Source organism: Phacochoerus africanus, chromosome 2 (genome assembly GCF_016906955.1).
Source record: "Phacochoerus africanus isolate WHEZ1 chromosome 2, ROS_Pafr_v1, whole genome shotgun sequence".
Lineage (NCBI taxonomy): Eukaryota > Metazoa > Chordata > Mammalia > Artiodactyla > Suidae > Phacochoerus > Phacochoerus africanus.
In genome coordinates, this window is record NC_062545.1 from 267,596,208 (window position 1) to 267,612,651 (window position 16,444).

At 43.0% G+C, this 16,444-nt stretch overlaps 1 protein-coding gene across 3 annotated transcripts in view; it reads left to right on the plus strand.

Moving 5' to 3' along the window:
- Positions 1-16,444, plus strand: part of RABGAP1 (RAB GTPase activating protein 1) — a 176,067-nt gene that overhangs the window by 146,162 nt on the left and 13,461 nt on the right. For 2 of the 3 annotated variants that reach the window (XM_047768348.1, XM_047768349.1), the window contains 2 exons: positions 8,478-8,570; positions 8,996-9,106. In XM_047768348.1, the coding sequence (XP_047624304.1) occupies positions 8,478-8,570; positions 8,996-9,106 (204 nt within the window). Of the gene's footprint in view, positions 1-5,038; positions 5,093-8,477; positions 8,571-8,995; positions 9,107-16,444 lie in introns of those variants that run through there. The other variant, XM_047768350.1, reaches the window with a different exon arrangement.

Sequence of the window (16,444 nt, forward strand, 5' to 3'; positions counted from 1 at the left end):
ACACTTGAGATACTTTCTCCTCCTTGCACATGCTTTCAGGTGAGAAAGATAGTAATTTTTCTTGAAATTGACTCAACGTGGAAAACCTGCAGATTCCCCAGGACATGAGAGAATGAGTTTTTCCTGCTGAAAGGTGGGATGTGGTGTGTACAGTTTAGTTAGTGATGATGAGTTGTGCTCTGGCAGCTGCACTTAAGACCAAAAAAATATTAAGGGAGATACAGGCAATTAGTTGAGCCAATTATTGGCAAAGGACCCTAGCCACAGTAAGAGTTTGTGCTCAAAAATAAGAAAAATGATTGGCAAGCTCAGTGATGAGCCCTAGTTACAGGGACTGCACGACCTGAGAGTGCCTCAGAGCGTACATGGGCTCACCTGGCGCTTTGGAGCTCCCTCTGGACACGGAAAAGGGTTCTCCTCCTCTGTGAGTGGTTTGGAAACTAGCTTTTGAATTTCTTTTCTTTTCCTTTCTTTTTTTTTTTTTTTTTTTTGTTGTTGTTGCTGCACCTGTGGCATATGGAGGTTCCCAGGCTAGAGGCCAAATTGGAGCTGTAGCTGCTGGCCTGTGCCACAGCCATACAACGCCAGATCCAAGCTGAGTCTGTGACCTACACCACAGCTCACAGCAACACTGGATCTTTAACCCACTGATCAAGGCCAGGGATTGCTCCTACACCCTCATGGATACTAGTCAGTTTCGTTAACAGCTTAGCCGCAATGGAACTCCTTGAATTTCTTGAGGTAGGGTTTAGAAAGGAAATATTGGCTCTGTAACTCATTGGAATCCCATTCTATTTTTTAATTAAAAAAGAGAATTGTGGAATTTCCACTGTGATGCAGTGAGGTTGGTGGAGTCTCTGTAGCACCAGGATGCAGGTTCAAGCATTGGATGCCCTACAGAGGGGGTTAAAGGATCCACGTTGCATAGGTTGCAACTGCATCTTGGATCTGATCCCTGGCCCAGAATTCCATCTGTCATGGAGCAGCTCAAAACATTTACCCCCCCCCCCCAAAAAAAAAGTCACTCCATTTCCCCAGTTGTACCTCCTGATTAAGGTGGGGATTGGGAAAACTTTTTCTTGCATGCCTGTCCAGAAAGAAATACCTGTTAGGATTGTTGTCTTGTGTTTTAGCATTTACAGTGTTCTAATTGCCAGTATTTGCATAGAATTTATAAGACTCTCGTTTCCTCCTCACAGTACCCCGTGAGCTGTGAAGGGCAAATCCAGTGTGGAAACTGAGGCGCATAGAAGTCTGTATGTGACTTACCTAACTGATACTGACTGAGCAGGGACAAGGGCTTTGTTGGAACTCAGGCCTTCTGACTGCATGTGCCCAGTGCTGTCCAACCCCACTGCACTGCCTCTTACTGCAGAAGTGCAGCACAAATTAAGTTTGGTGTGGCAGTATCTGAAATGGCCACAAGATGGGCGTGTTGCCCCGAAGGTCTGTGTTTCTCTCAGTACCCCGTGACTACTTCTTCTCCATAAATCTTTCCCTGTATCCATCTGTGCTGGCCTCTGTTTTCTCTCCTTTCAGCCCTTTTACTTCTCTCCTTCTTCTTTTTCCTTAGTTAATTGTTTTTTCCCTTGAGGAGTTTTAGATCCCTTGCTCTTAATCTAAGATTTAACAACATGCATTGAAACTTATTTAGCTGTCCATTGCGTTTCTCTCTTTCTATGGGGTGACCTGAGATGTAAGATCTAAAAGGAATTTCACTTTAAACAGATTGTCCCAGGAGATTTCGAATGTTCCTAGGAGCCCCACAATCCTTTCATATTCAGAACTGCGCCATGTATCATCTTTAGTGGGGGAAGTGAGAAAAATTAATTAGGGCTTTGAAATTTTTATCTCAAGAAATATGTGAGAACAACTGTTTTTATGTCTGTACAGGGATTTTTGAAAACAAGTCTGATCTGTGAGGCTGGTTTAGGAGAATCAGGAACCATGCTAAAAGAGATGGCTCAGTGAGTTTCTTAGATCAAATCTGAAGAATTGACCCTTTGGTCGTAGAATCCTGCCTAAGGTGAAATAGAATTTCTGAACCATTACATCATTGAAATGTGTTATTTCAAACATAAAGTGAATTGCTAGACTTCAAACTACCTGTAAGAAAAGATATTACAAAAAGCAAATAGCAGTATGTCTCAATTAATGTAATTCTAACCATGTTAGCTATTTGGAGAAACAGAAAACCGGGCATTTGGGGATGTTTGCCCTCGGGACATGTTTTTAATTCATGAGCTAAAAGCAGCAGTTATTTGAACTTCCTTCTCTGCTCAAATCCTTGGTGTAATTAGTGTGTGTTAGGGTTTTAAGCTCTGTGTTTGTAGTGACTTCATCAGTCTTATTTCTTGATACGTTCACAGAAGCTTGCATAGTGTCTGCACATAGTGAATTAATCCTTAGAGTAACCATACGAGGTCATTTTATAGATGTGTATACTGAAGCTTAGAGAATTAAAGAAAATTCCCAGAGGGTACAAAGTTAGTAAATGAGTTGAGATTAGAGCCCAGGAATTTCACACTCCAAAGTCAGTGCTTATCATCATTGTGCTTTACTGTGCCTGAGGGACTGAATGAATGGGGTAAGAGCCACTTTTTATTAGTCCGTTTGTGATGATGTTTGTGGTATAATCATGGGTGACTCAGTTTCTGTCAGTGATGAAACTTACTCTGTTTACTGTAGCTGAGCTCCGTTTTCCTTATGACTAGACCAGACTGAGTTTACTTCTTTGCTTGTTCCTTCCTTGGAGAATTAGATTTCATGAGAAAGCTTCATGAGAATGGATACTCTTTGCATTGAACCCCAACTTTGCTGGTTCTTGCAAGGGTAGCAGTGGTCACCACCTTCTTGTTTTATTTAATTTTTCAATATATTTTTATTTCTTTTCTCTTCATTTTTCTTTTCTGTTCTTTCTACCACACCCATGGCATATGGAAGTATCCAGGGTCGAATCGAAACTATAGCTGCTGGCCTACGCCACAGCCACAGCAATGCCAGATCTGGGCCACAGCCTGCAGCAACACTGGATCCTTAACCCACTGAGCAAGGCCAGGGATCGAACCCACCTCCTTAGGGACACTCTCTCGGATTCTTAACCCGTTGAGCCACAATGGGAAGTTTCCCTTCTCCTTTTAGTAAGTTCCTCTCCCTTGGTCCTTATCTGTGTTTGAGACCTCTGCTACTAATTTGCTTCTTGCATTTTGGAAAAATGTTCTGATGGTAGAAAAAGGATGCCTAATTTCATTTAGTAATCTTTGAGAGAGTCTGAGTCTGAACTATTTGAACATTAAATAAAAAGAATCAGAAATTAAATAGAATGTTGATTTGTTTTAAGTGGTTGGTTATAAGTGCAGGCCTTGCCAGACCTTGGCTCTAACCCCAGCTCTGCCTCTGCCGTGTGACCCAAGGTATGTTAACACAGTCACATTGTAGAGAGAGAAATCAGATGATGCCTTTAAAATAGCTGCTGCTCTTCTGATAATTGTTCTCATCATCCTTCATACACCAGTGCTCTTTTGGCCTGCCAGTTTTGATCTTCTCTACCCAAGCATCTGCTTTCTTTGAGTCAGTTCAAATCAGCAAGAATTTGTAGATTGTCTTACATGCCAAGAACTGTGCTCAGTACTAGCATGCTACAGAGATGGATAAGAAAGAAGGATCACCCCAGTTTTGCATTCTTGTGTTGGCACTGCCATTGAACAAACTGGGATCCTTGACTTTAGATAAATAAGTTTATCTATCTAGATTTCAGTTCCCCAGTAGAGTGAGGGTGATAAACCCATCTCAGAAAGTTGGTCTGGAGTTCCCGTCGTGGCGCAGTGGTTAACGAATCCGACTAGGAACCATGAGGTTGCGGGTTCGGCCCCTGCCCTTGCTCAGTGGGTTAACGATCTGGCGTTGCCGTGAGCTGTGGTGTAGGTTGCAGACGCGGCTCAGATCCCGCGTTGCTGTGGCTCTGGTGTAGACCGGCGGCTACTGCTCCGATTCAACCCCTAGCCTGGGAACCTCCATATGCCGCCAGAGCAGCCCAAGAAATAGCAAAAAGACAAAAAAAAAAAGAAAAAAAGAAAGTTGGTCTGAGGATTAAAGAAGATAGTAGGTGTAGAGGTAGCTTATTATTTTGAAACTCTTCTGTAAATCTCAAGTTCTTTTAGTCACTAACTAAAAAAGTGGGATACACCTGTGTCAGATTTCTTGATTTGACAATGACTTTGGGGTCAGGCTCTCAATGTACCAGACCTCTTCCTGCCCACCCACTCACCCACACAACATACTTCAACCCAGCCCCACGCAGCTGCTAACATTGAGCCTTCCATCTGCCGTGGACTGTCTTTGAGTCCAGCCTAGCAGGAGTTCTGACCGTTGCAAGGTTTTTAAGCCTAACTTCGAGTCAGCAACCTGTTCCCTGTCTTCTGTATTACATGGATTTTGTTAAATAACTCATTGTTCACAGCACATGTTCAGAGGATGGCTCTGTCTCTGATTCAGGGCAAGAATGCAGAAAATAATAATGTTGTAGCCACTCTTTGTTAGAAAGACCTCTCAGAGTACCTGTGTGCCAGGTGCTCTTCTTAGCTCTGTATAATGTGTTTTATATCGTGTGATCCTCGTAACAGCAGTCATCGTAAGGACTGTTGGGGTTTTCACAGATGAGGGCCCCGAGGCAGAGAGAAAGGCGGCTTGCACTCAGTCACACGCTAAAATCGTCGTCGGAGCCAGGACTCGAGCCTTGGTCTCTCCAAGCGCTTAGTGGCAGGTGGTACTACCTCACTCCCACCCAGGCCAGCAGTCTCTCTCACTCTTTCTTCATCCTTGTGGGTCAGGACATCCCTGCCTGTTGCAGGGGCTGACCGGGGCCAGCTTTCTCAGAGCAAGTAGCACATTTTTTAGGAGAGAACACTATCCAATTTCTGTGGCAGACTAATGCCAAGTGAGTGCCCAAGGGAGAGGTGTTCTACAGTAAATTTTTACTTCTACCAAAGTATCAAACTGGCATGTTCCAAGTCTCCACCTTCTCTCTAATTCAGGGTTTCTTTAACCTGGGACTATGGATGGGCCTCAGGGAGCCCATGAGCCCTCTGAAATGGTATGTAGAATGTTTTATTGCTGGGGGTAGGTGGGGGTGGAGTCAGCTTCTGTGGCTTTTTTGTGTGTCGGGGGGGGGGAGCCATGGCTCTTAGGGACATTCTAAGTGGTTTTGTCTCCATGTTAAGAACCACTGTACTAATTGTAAAGAGGCATAAAATTGGTTTTACCTAAATTATAAAGTCAGTCTTATCCCAGGAAATTATTAGAATTTTTTTTCTAATACATTAGAAAGTACATTTAAATAGAGCAGATTTCAAATTTAATCTTATTTTGAGGGCAGAAATCCCTCTGTGTGTGAAGCTGTGATTTCCGTAACTTTCCAATAGGAGTCAGCCAGCAACGGGTGTGATTCAGAGCTCCGGGCTGACTCCATAGCTTCCATTCTTTTTGAATTCAACTAAAATTTCAGTGGCATAAATAAGAGAGAGACAAAATGAACCTTGAGCTTTTAAGAATTGGGGACTATGTCACTTTGTTTAGTATTTTCAGGCTTATTTTGTGCCAAGCATTAGGAATTTCACAGTGCTTAATAGTCGCTGCCCTTGTGGAGTTTGCATATCATGATCTGGGTACATCTTTGTGTCATTAACGCCTGGCAAAGAGCACTGAACATAGTGGGGCTCAACTATTAGATAAATAGATATCTCTGCTTGCATCCTTATTAGGTTAAAAGGAAGCCCTTTTGCTTTGATTTGTTCAACATTTGATGATTAAATTTTGATTATGTTCCAGGCATTGAGCTAGTCACTAGAAATATGGTGGTAAGCAAAACAGTTATGGCCTCTTTCCTAGTGGGAAGACAGACAATCAAGTAAGCATATAAATAAATGATTGTGAACTTGGACAGATGCCATGGAGGATTTGGCTTGATGCTTTGAGAATATATAACAAAAGACCTAGGCTGATGGGGGAATTGGGTGTCAGGGAAGGGTTCACTAAAGAAGTGACAGTGGAGCTCTGGTCTGAAAGGTGGATAAGAGTGATCCAGGTGCAGGGTGCAGGCAGAGGACCGGGCTTGCAGTGTATGTTTGCTTTGGTTTCCATTTCCATTTAGAAGAAAGAACGATGCAAAAGAGGGGATCCTTTCTCGTGAACTTAGCAAGCATTTCTGGGCAATCTTTCTGTGCCTGGGCAGGGACAGCAATGAATGAGACATGGTTCTGACCTGGAGAAGGCACTGATAATGGAATAGGCAGGCCCAGGGGTGCTGGTCTGTCCTGGGTGCAGCCTCACAAGGACACTTGAATTGCTTCTGAAACCTCTCGGTCCTTATTCAGGTATCGGGCGTCAGTCTTTTTCACGGGCTCTCTGCCCCAGAGGTAGACAACAGGTTGGCTCTGGTATGCAGCCACATGCTCTGGAGGTCAGGATCAGCTGTGAACCCACTATCAGCAGCGGTGCGCTTGTTTACTTTTTGGTTGTGATGGAGTTGAGGGGTAAGACCTTTAAGGGAGGCAGGAAAGGGGAGAGAGAGAGAGAACAAGTGAGACTGAGAACTGGGAAGGCAGGCTTGAGCTGGGAAAGAAATCAGAAATCTGGACCAGCAAGCTCTGTGCAGAGAAATAAGAGGAGCTCTGTCTTAGACAAGCCCAGATTAGGGGAATTTATTTTAAAAAGCATTCATTTTGTTAATTATAAAAATAATTCATACACAATGCAGGAAACTTGGAAAACATAGGCAACGCATAAAGAAATGCCCATATCCTGTCTCAAAAGTTTAAGAACCAAACAAGGTAGCATCTGTAAAGGGTCTGGCATTTATTGGACACTCATTATACACTAACTGCAGTTACAGTGCTGAGAGAGAATTGGCCCTTTGGCTCTGAGAATGAGCCATTTGCAGTGGATAATGAAATGTAGAAGAAGTTATTTCATAATTAGCTTTTGAAAATTCATGTTTATCGGGGGGAAGTGTTCAATCTTCCTTAACCCCAGCATGAGAATGCAAAGTTGAAGAATCCTGAAGATTCGTGAGAATGTTGTATAGGGTTTGGGGGTCAATTCTTTTTTTTTTTTTTTTTAATAAAGCACTAGGGGGAGCCTTATTCCCCACACTGCCTTGTCATTTATAGACTCTCAGCAACGCATACTTGGAGGAAGTGTTTGCTGCCCTCAAGCCTCATTTATTTTCTGTTCCTCTACTATTGATCTGTGATGATTGTTTATAAATTTACCAATCACACAGATATTTTACTTAGATGCTTTCTTTGTGAATCACTGACATGCAGAATAAATGTTTACCCTGACGTTGGCCTTAAACCACAGACGATCTAGGTTTAGGGATGTCCCTTTCTAGCTGTGGCCTCAGCCCAAGTGTTTAATGGGCATCTTTCTTGAGACTACAGCCAGGGCACAGTGCTGTTAGGTTCCTGGATGCCTCCCCTTGGGCAGCAGCCAAACTCCAGGGATATGCTGTTTGAGGCAGACCTGCAACAGCCCGACAAGGGCAGGTGTCCACAGAGTCAGTGGGAGAGGAACACCAGGCAGCTTGAATAAGACGGAAAGGGACTGATGGACCAGGAATTGGAGGCGCTGACACCACCGTGCTGCAGATCTTGGCCTGTCCCATCCCCTTTCCAGGTCTCAGCTTTTTTCCTTTATAAAATAAGGCATTTGGATTAGTTTAGCTCCGAGATTCCTAATTAACCTGGAACTGGGGCTGAAAGTCAGATTTGTGAGTTAGCAGTGTAGTAGTTTACAGTGGTTGGTAAGAAAAAGCTTGAGATTAGGAGGACAGTAGTTTGATGGATGAGCAGCTCAGTGGAATGCTCAGCAGAACTGTGTTTTGGGGCGGAGAGAATTGAGCCTGGCTGAAGCAGCACAGAAGGTGCTAGTAGAGAGGAAAGTGGTAGGTGGTAGGATAGTGAGGTGGCTACAGCTTGGACTAGGGGTGGCATCTAGCTGCCTGGGCTCAAATCCTGGATCTGTCAGTCCCTACCTGAGTGATTTTGGTCAGGTTCTGTCACTTCCTTATACCTCAGTTAACTTGCCTGTAGGATGAAGATACTAATACCGTACCTTTAGAGGTGTCGTGAGGTCACAGATTTAAAGCAGTGCTGGGATGTGCTGAAGAAAATGGTGCACGAGGAGGAGGAACATGATGATGGACAGTTAGACCTAGGACTCAGGTGGGAGGGCTTATCTGTTAGCTGTTCATCCTGACACTCGTGGTAAAAACGTCAGGAACCAGTGATCCCCAACAGACCTCTGGACACAGTAGTCATTGGGCAAGAATTTGAGGTCTTGGGCAGACGTGCAGGAAATACCACTTCCATAGTACCTGGGGCTACCCCGGTCAGGAGGGGTCTTGGTCTTCAGTGCAGACTCTGAAGCACTCACCCCTTTCTGATATTTTTCACTGTGTGCTGTGCTTTATCCTACAGATCAGTCAGAAGAAGTTGAAAAAGTATGAAAAAGAATATCACACCATGAGGGAACAACAGGCCCAACAAGAAGACCCCATTGAGCGATTTGAGGTTCGTTTGTTTATGGCCTGGGTGATGTGAAACACCCTTTCATTTCCTATAATTGTGCCCGTAACTAGCTTTAGGGAGTTCTTTTTAAAATTCAGTTTCCCTTTTTCTAGATTCCAATTTCAGTTCGAGTTTGCAAATGAGAAAGCAAGATCTGTTTTGCTTCAAACCAGCTGCCTAGTTGGTTACAGTTCAGAGGGCTTTTGTCACAGTTAATAAGAAGTAGCTGCTTGAGTCACTTGAGTCTGTTAAGTATTTCTCCGTGGAGATAGAACGGAGGAAATTGGTGTTTGGTAGCATGTTTGGACCAGCCACGTCGCCCGTGATTCCCGTAGGACCTAGCAGTTAGTTTTGAGGGTTAACCCTGAGAAGTTGTCATTTCCATCTGATTTTTATATGTCTGTAACTGGTTTCTTTCTACCCATCAGAGGGAGAATAGGCGTCTCCAAGAAGCTAACATGAGGTTGGAACAGGAAAATGATGACCTGGCCCATGAGCTGGTGACCAGCAAGATTGCACTCCGAAAGGACCTGGATAACGTAAGTCTAGCTTGTCTGAAGGGGCGCGTGTATTGAAACACCTCTCTCTCAATCAAGGGAAATCCTAGAATTTTAGTGTTTGTTGTTCTAGGTAGGTACCTGCAAAGTTTCCCTCTTATGATGTCACTGCTACCCTCCCTCCCTTCCTTCAGGGATCATCGACTGTCTTATTAAGCCCTCCTTACCCCATTCTTCTCTCATTATACATGTGGTCCCTGAACGCCTTTCTAGGCACTTTTAGATTGCAAGACCTTTTGGTGAATTTTTGCTGTTATAATTAGGAATAGGAGTTCCCATCATGGCTCAGTGGTTAACGAACCCAACTGGCATCCATGAGGTTGCGGGTTCGATCCCTGGCCTTGCTCAGTGGGTTAAGGATCTCGTGTTGCCGTGAGCTGTGGTGTAGGTTGCAGATGTGGCTCGGATCCCATGTTGCTGTGGCTCTGGCGTAGGCTGGCGGCTACAGTTCCGATTAGACCCCTAACCTGGGAACCTCCATATTAATTAATTAATAAAATTAAATTTTAAAAATTAAATTTTTAAATGCTTAAAAAAAAATTAGGAATAAACCTGCCTAAAGAGAAAAGAGACCTGTATTCTGAAAACTATAAGATGCTGATGAAAGAAATCAAAGATGACACAAACAGATGGAAAGACATACCATGCTCTGGGACTTGAGGAGTCAATACTATCAAAATGACTATACTACCTAAGGCAATCTGCAGATTCAGTGCAATCCCTATCAGACTACCAAGGACATTTTTCACAGAACTCAAACAAAATAAAGTTTGTTTGATGATATAATTAGAAATAACCTTTAATCGTTACAATTTCCTTAACTTACCCTAAGACAAGGACAGATTTTGTCATCCTGCATATCGTGTGCCTGTTGGGTAAGCATTACCAGTTGTAATAAAGCCCAGTGCCTCCACAGCTTGTGGTTTCATGAGGAATCACTCTTGGCAGATGATCTCTTTTTCTTTACTTCTCCTAATCTTAAGAAGTCTGAGAGGACGGCAGTCCTGGAAGGCTGTTTGTCCACTCTCTCTACTACAGGCTTCCCTTGGAAGAAGTGCACTCTCTCGTTCATGGTTTAGATCAGAGGTTGGCAAACTTTTTCTGCAAAGGAGTAGATAGCAAATATGTCAGGCTTTGTGGGCCGGGCCGTATGGTCTCCGTTGCACCTGTAACTCTGCCATTGGTGCGGAAGTGGCCAATAGCTGTAGACAGGCAATAGACGAATGTGTTCCAATAAGACTTTATTTATGAGAATACCTGGCAGGCTGGATTTGGCACTCAGACGGAATTTGCCAACCCTGGACTTAGATTTCCATGTCTGGCTCCTAAGATTACTTTTCTGCTTATTGATTTTTTCTAAGGCTCTGGAGGTAGGCCCTTGAGGATTTACAGGGGGACTTAACATAACATATTGAACCCATAGGATCTATGACCTTCACAGGGTCCTTGATATCCACCAAACATGTATGAAAATATCGTACTGCTGGAGTTCCCGTCGTGGCACAGTGGTTAACGAATCTGACTAGGAACCATGAGGTTGCAGGTTCGATCCCTGGCCCTACCGGCCCTGCTCAGTAGGTTTAGGATCTGGTGTTGCCCTGAGCTGTGGTGTAGGTTGCAGGCACAGCTCAGATCCTGTGTTGCTATGGCTCTGGCGTAGGCCGGCGACTGCAACCTCCGATTCGACCCCTAGCCTGGGAACCTCCATATGCCGAGGGAGCGGCCCTAGAAAAGGCAAAAAGACACACACACACACACACACACACACACACACACACAAAATATGTGTGTGTGTGTGTGTGTGTGTGTGTGTATATATATGTATATATATATATATATATCGTACTACTGTATTTCTTTGATAGTCTTTGCCTCCCTTTGATTCTCAGAGTGGTTCAAATGTCAGATGAAAAGAGAGGTGGCAGTTATCTGCTGCTTCTTATTGCTTCTCTTTAGAAGTGGAATAATGGAGTAAAATTTTGAACAAATGTGGGTCCTGATACCAGCTACTCTACTTTCAGGTAGAGTAAAGTGTGGGGAGGTGGGATTATATAGCTTTGTCCCAGACTGTATTGAGAAACATAATTTGATGTACATGAAAATCACCACCAAATACAAGAATCAAACCCAGTGTGTTGGCTCCCTCTGCTTGTCTGATTGTCCGACACAAATAGCTGCAGGTAACTGGCAAGACTTCTTTTTCTAGTTTTTGCAGGAAGGATGTTTCAAGGTCACTAGCCCTCAGTAACCAGAACCTGGAGCTCTCACTACTTTTTCTTTTTTTGCCTTTTTAGGGCTGCACCTGCAGCATATGGAGGTTCCCAGGCTAGGGGTCGAATCAGAGCTGTAGCCGCCGGCCTATGCCAGAGCCACAGTGACACCAGATCCAAGCCATGTCTGTTATATACACCACAGCTCAGGGTGACACCAGATCCTTAACCCACAGAGCAAGGCAAGGTGTTGAACCCAGGTCCTCATGGACACTAGTTGGGTTCATTCACTGCTGAGCCGAGACAGGAACTCCTCTCACTGCTTTTTGTTTTATCACAGCCTGCTCCTTAGGTTGGAGTTTGCTCCCTGGGGGCAGGTCTTCAGCATCCTCTCTCATCTTCTTTGTGGAAACACTAAGTGAATCATTCCCTACCTGCTCAGGCATTTCTGCCAAGTGAGTGCAGGGAGGAGGGTGTACACTGAGAGGGTGATTACTGAAGCCGGCCTCTCTCCTGGCTCTCCTAGCAGCTGTAGACCGTACAGAAAGGAGGTGAAAAAGAAGAGAAGGGGTCCTGAACCAGAGCTTTGTATTCTACGATGAAATTATATTGAGGCAACTTCAGCTAAAATTCCAGTGGGTTTTCAGTTTGAGCTTTTGCATTTGCCAGTCAGAGAGGCCCAGAAATAATGTTGACATACCACTAGTTTCAGGTGGACATAGACTTCTTTGGTTCTTGGAGCCTGCCTCTGCCTCTAAAGAGTGTAAGCCTTATTTCAAGTTGTCCTAGCTTGACACGGAAGTCAAAGAATTAGGTTACATTCCTGATATCAGAAGTGAGAAATAGTGGAAATAATATGAATTCCCATTTGTTGTTACGCTATGTGACAGGCTCTGTGCTAAGCACTTTGCTGAACTCTAATCTCTTATCCTTACCTCAGCCTTGTAAGGATGCCAGCATGAGCCCCATTTATGGATGGGGGATTTGTTTTGTTTTGTTTTGCTTTTTAACAATCATGAAACTTGAGATTCAGAAAGCTGAAGGCACCCAGGAAGAAGCAGAGCCGGGAATCTAAACCAGGAGCATCTTTTTGTCATTGTCTTTTATAGGGCTACACCCGCAGCATATGGAGGTTCCCAGGCTAGGGGTCTAATCGGAGCTGTAGCTGCTGGCCTACGCCAGAGGCACAGCAACGCCAGATCCCAGCTGCATCTGCAACCTACATGACAGCTCAAGGCAATGCCAGATCCTTAACCCACTGAGCAAGGCCAGGGATCGAACCCACAACCTCATGGTTCCTAGTCGGATTCATTAACCACTGAGCCACAATGGGAACTCTGCAGTGCTGGATACTTAACCCACTGTGCGAGCCAGGGATCAAACCTGCATCCTCATGGGTGCTAGTCGGATTCATTTCCGCTGAACCACAAGGGGAACTCCAGGGAGTCAGATTGTTGAAAGATCTTCATGCCTGTTCACTCTTTCTGCATCCAGAGAAAGCTCTGATATGTGGCCTATAGAATTTCAGAACCCTCTTTGTATTTCCAATTGATTTTATATCACTTTTGTTATTCCTCGCCTGTCTCTTTTGTTACTTGTTACACGGCATCTATGAAGAAATCCCTAGTCAGCCACTGAGTCCCTAGGTGATCCCCCATCCAAGCTTTCTCCTCTATGAAGTGGGAGTAGTGCCCAGACCTGACATGGGTGCTGAAGCTGAGAGAGAACCCGGCAAGGCACCACCGCTCAGGGCTGAGAGGACCCCATTCGAATGCCCTCTGGCATGGTCGCCCTCTGCATTGAGACAGTGTCACCTGAGGATGATGGGCCCAGACTCAGGGGCTCACCTGCTGGGATTTGAATTCTGGCTCCATTGCATTTGAGTTCTTTGACCTTGAGCAGGTTGCTAAACTTTCCCCATTGAATCACTTTGGCCTCTTTATCAAAAACCAGCTGACCCTGTAAGTATGGGTCTCCTCGATTCTGTGTCTACTTTATTGATGTACCTGTCTGTTCTTAGGCCGGGACCACACTGTCTTAATTACTGTAGCTTTATGGTCTTCATATCAGGTCTGTGAGTCCTCCAACTTTGTTGTTCTTTTTAAAAAATAAGTTTGGCTGTTCTAAGTCATTTGCTTTTCTATATATACACTTTAATCAGTTTGTCAACTTCCAGAAAGAAAAGCCTTCTGAGATTTGAGTGGGGTTGTATTGAATCTGTAAATCAGTTTTGGGATTATTACCATTTGAACAAGAGTTGACCCTTCCATTCCACAACTATGTTATAATTTTCATTTACTTAGGTCTTTTTCAATTTCAATTTCAACATTATTTTTTGGTTGTTGTTTGTTTGTTTGTTTTAGTTTAAAGTTTACAAGCCTTGCACATTTTTTATTGTTATCAAAGGTATCGTTTTCTTAATTTCATTTTCCAGTCATTTATTGCTAGTCTCTAGAAATAGAATTGATTACATAATCTTGGATCCTGTGACGTTGCTAAATTCACTTACGATTCTAGTACTGTTTTTGTTTTGGTTTTGGTTTGGTGTGGTTTTTTTCTCTTTTTGCCTTTTCTAGGGCCGCTCCCTCAGCATATGGAGGTTCCCGGGCTAGGGGTATAATCGGAGCTGTTGCTGCCAGCCTACGCCAGAGCCACAGCAATGCGGGATCCTACACCACAGGTCACGGCAATGCTGGATCCTTAACCCACTGAGCAAGGCCAGGGATCGAACCCACAACCTCATGGTTCCTAGTCGGATTTGTTAACCACTGCGCCACGACGGGAACTCCCTTGTTTATTTTTTAGGGTTTTCCACATACATGGTCATTTCATTTCTGAATAAAGACAGTTTTACTCTCTTTCAAGTTGTTCTGCCTTTTTACCTTTGCTTTCCTGCACCGACTAGGGTCTTTGGAACAAGTTGGATGGGGAAAGTGAACCTCATTGCCTTGTTCCAGATGTTAGCTGCAGGTTTTTATAGATCAGGTGGAGAAAGTTCTCCTTTCTTCCTATTTGTTGTCATGTATGGGTGCCGAATTTGGTCAAATGCTCTTCCTGCATCTCTTGAGGTGATTATTTGCTATGTCTCCTGATTCTGTTAATAAAGTGAAGTCAATTGATTTTTTCATGTACACAAACTTTGCAGTCCTAGGAAACTTGAGGTATCCTTTATTTTTTTTTTTAAAGATTTTTATTTGTATTAAAGATTTTTGTGTTCCCCAGGAATATTTGTCTGGAGTTTCTTTAAGAGTTTTGGTATCAGCGTAATGCTGGCCTTCTAAAATGAACTAAGACGTATACCGTCCTGTGTTTTTTAAAGGACCTTGTGTAAGACTGTTCCTTGGGTAACCTTTAATTCCCTAGTGAAACCATGTGGGTCTGGAGTTTTCTTAGCAGGAAATTATTTAATTATAAATTCAGTTTATTTTCAGATATGGAACTATTCAAATTTTCTAATTCTTCATGTGTATACTTTTATAATTTGTCTTTCAAGTAATTTATCCATTTCATCTTAGTTGTCAAATGTATTGGCATAAAGTTGTTATTTCCTAATTCTTTTAATGTTTATAGGATCTGTTAAAATCTTCTTTCATTCCTGATATGGGTGATTTATGTCTTTTCCCTTTTTTCTTAATCTAACCTAGATGTTTATCAGTTGTGTTGATTTCTTTAAAATCCAGCTTTTGGTTTCATTTATTTTTTTTCCTTTGTTTAATCGATTTCTGCTTTTTATTATCTCCTTCTACTTTTCCTTTGGTTTAATTTGCTCTTTTTCTACCTTAAAGCAGCAGCTTGATCATTTATTTTGGACCTTTCTTTTCTAAAATAAGCATTTAATGTTATAAATCTCCCTGAAGCACTATTTCAGCTGCATCTCACACATTCTGATGTGTTTTCATTTTCATTCAGCTCTTGTGATTTCTTCTTTGATCTCTGAGTTAATTAGTAGAGTGTTGATTTTTAAATATTAGGGATTTGTCCCAGAAGTTTTTCTATTGCTGACTTCTGATTTAATTTGGTTGTCACCAGAGTACATATTTTCTGATTTTAATGCTTTTTAAGACATATGCTTATTTTAGGGCTTTCCATATGGTCTATTTGGGTGAATGTGCCACATGCACTTGGAAAATACGTGTGTTCTCTTGTTGTAGGTAGAGTGTTCTATAAATGTCACTTCAGTCAAGTTGATTGTTTAAATCTTCCATAGACATAATGCTTTGGTCTCTACTGTTCTGTCACTTACAGAGATAGCGGGAGGAAGTCTGTAACTCTAATTGTGCACTTAATCTGTTTCTTCTTTCAGTTATGTTTGTTTTTGTTTCCTATAGTTTGAATTTATGAATACATTCCAAATTTACTGCCTTCTTAATGGAGTGACTTTTATTGTTATGGAGGGTCCCTCTTTGTCTCTGGTAATACTCTCTGTTTTGAAATCTACTTTGTCCTGAAATCTACTTCGTCTGCTAATATAGCCATTCCAACTTTTATGGTATTGCATGGTATATCCTTTTCTATTCTTTTACTTTTAACGTATCTGTGTCTTTATATTTAAAATTGCTTTCGTCGGAGTTCCCGTCGTGGCGCAGTGGTTAACAAATCCGACTAGGAACCATGAGGTTGCGGGTTCGGTCCCTGCCCTTGCTCAGTGGGTTAACCATCCGGCGTTGCTGTAAGCTGTGGTGTAGGTTGCAGACGTGGCTCGGATCCCGCATTACTGTGGCTCTGGTGTAGGCCAGTGGCTATAGCTCCGATTCAACCCCTAGCCTGGGAACCTCCATATGCCACGGGAGTGGCCCAAGAAATAGCAAAAAGACAAAAAATAAAATAAAATTGCTTTTGTCCAGCATATAGTTGGATCTAGCTTTTTCCATTATCTGATAATTTCCTTTTAATTGGAATGTTGCAACCAGTTACATTTAATGTAATGATTTACATGGACTTAGGTCCTTGTTACTGTCTGTTTACTGTATTTGGTTTTTTCTTTTTTCCCCCCTCTTCTGCGTTCTTTGGTTTAATTGGGTATTTTCATGGTTTCATTTTATCTTCTCTAGTGCCTTATCAGTGGTTCTGGAGTTCGCTTGTCTCCAGAGCTCTGCGCCCCCCCCCCCCA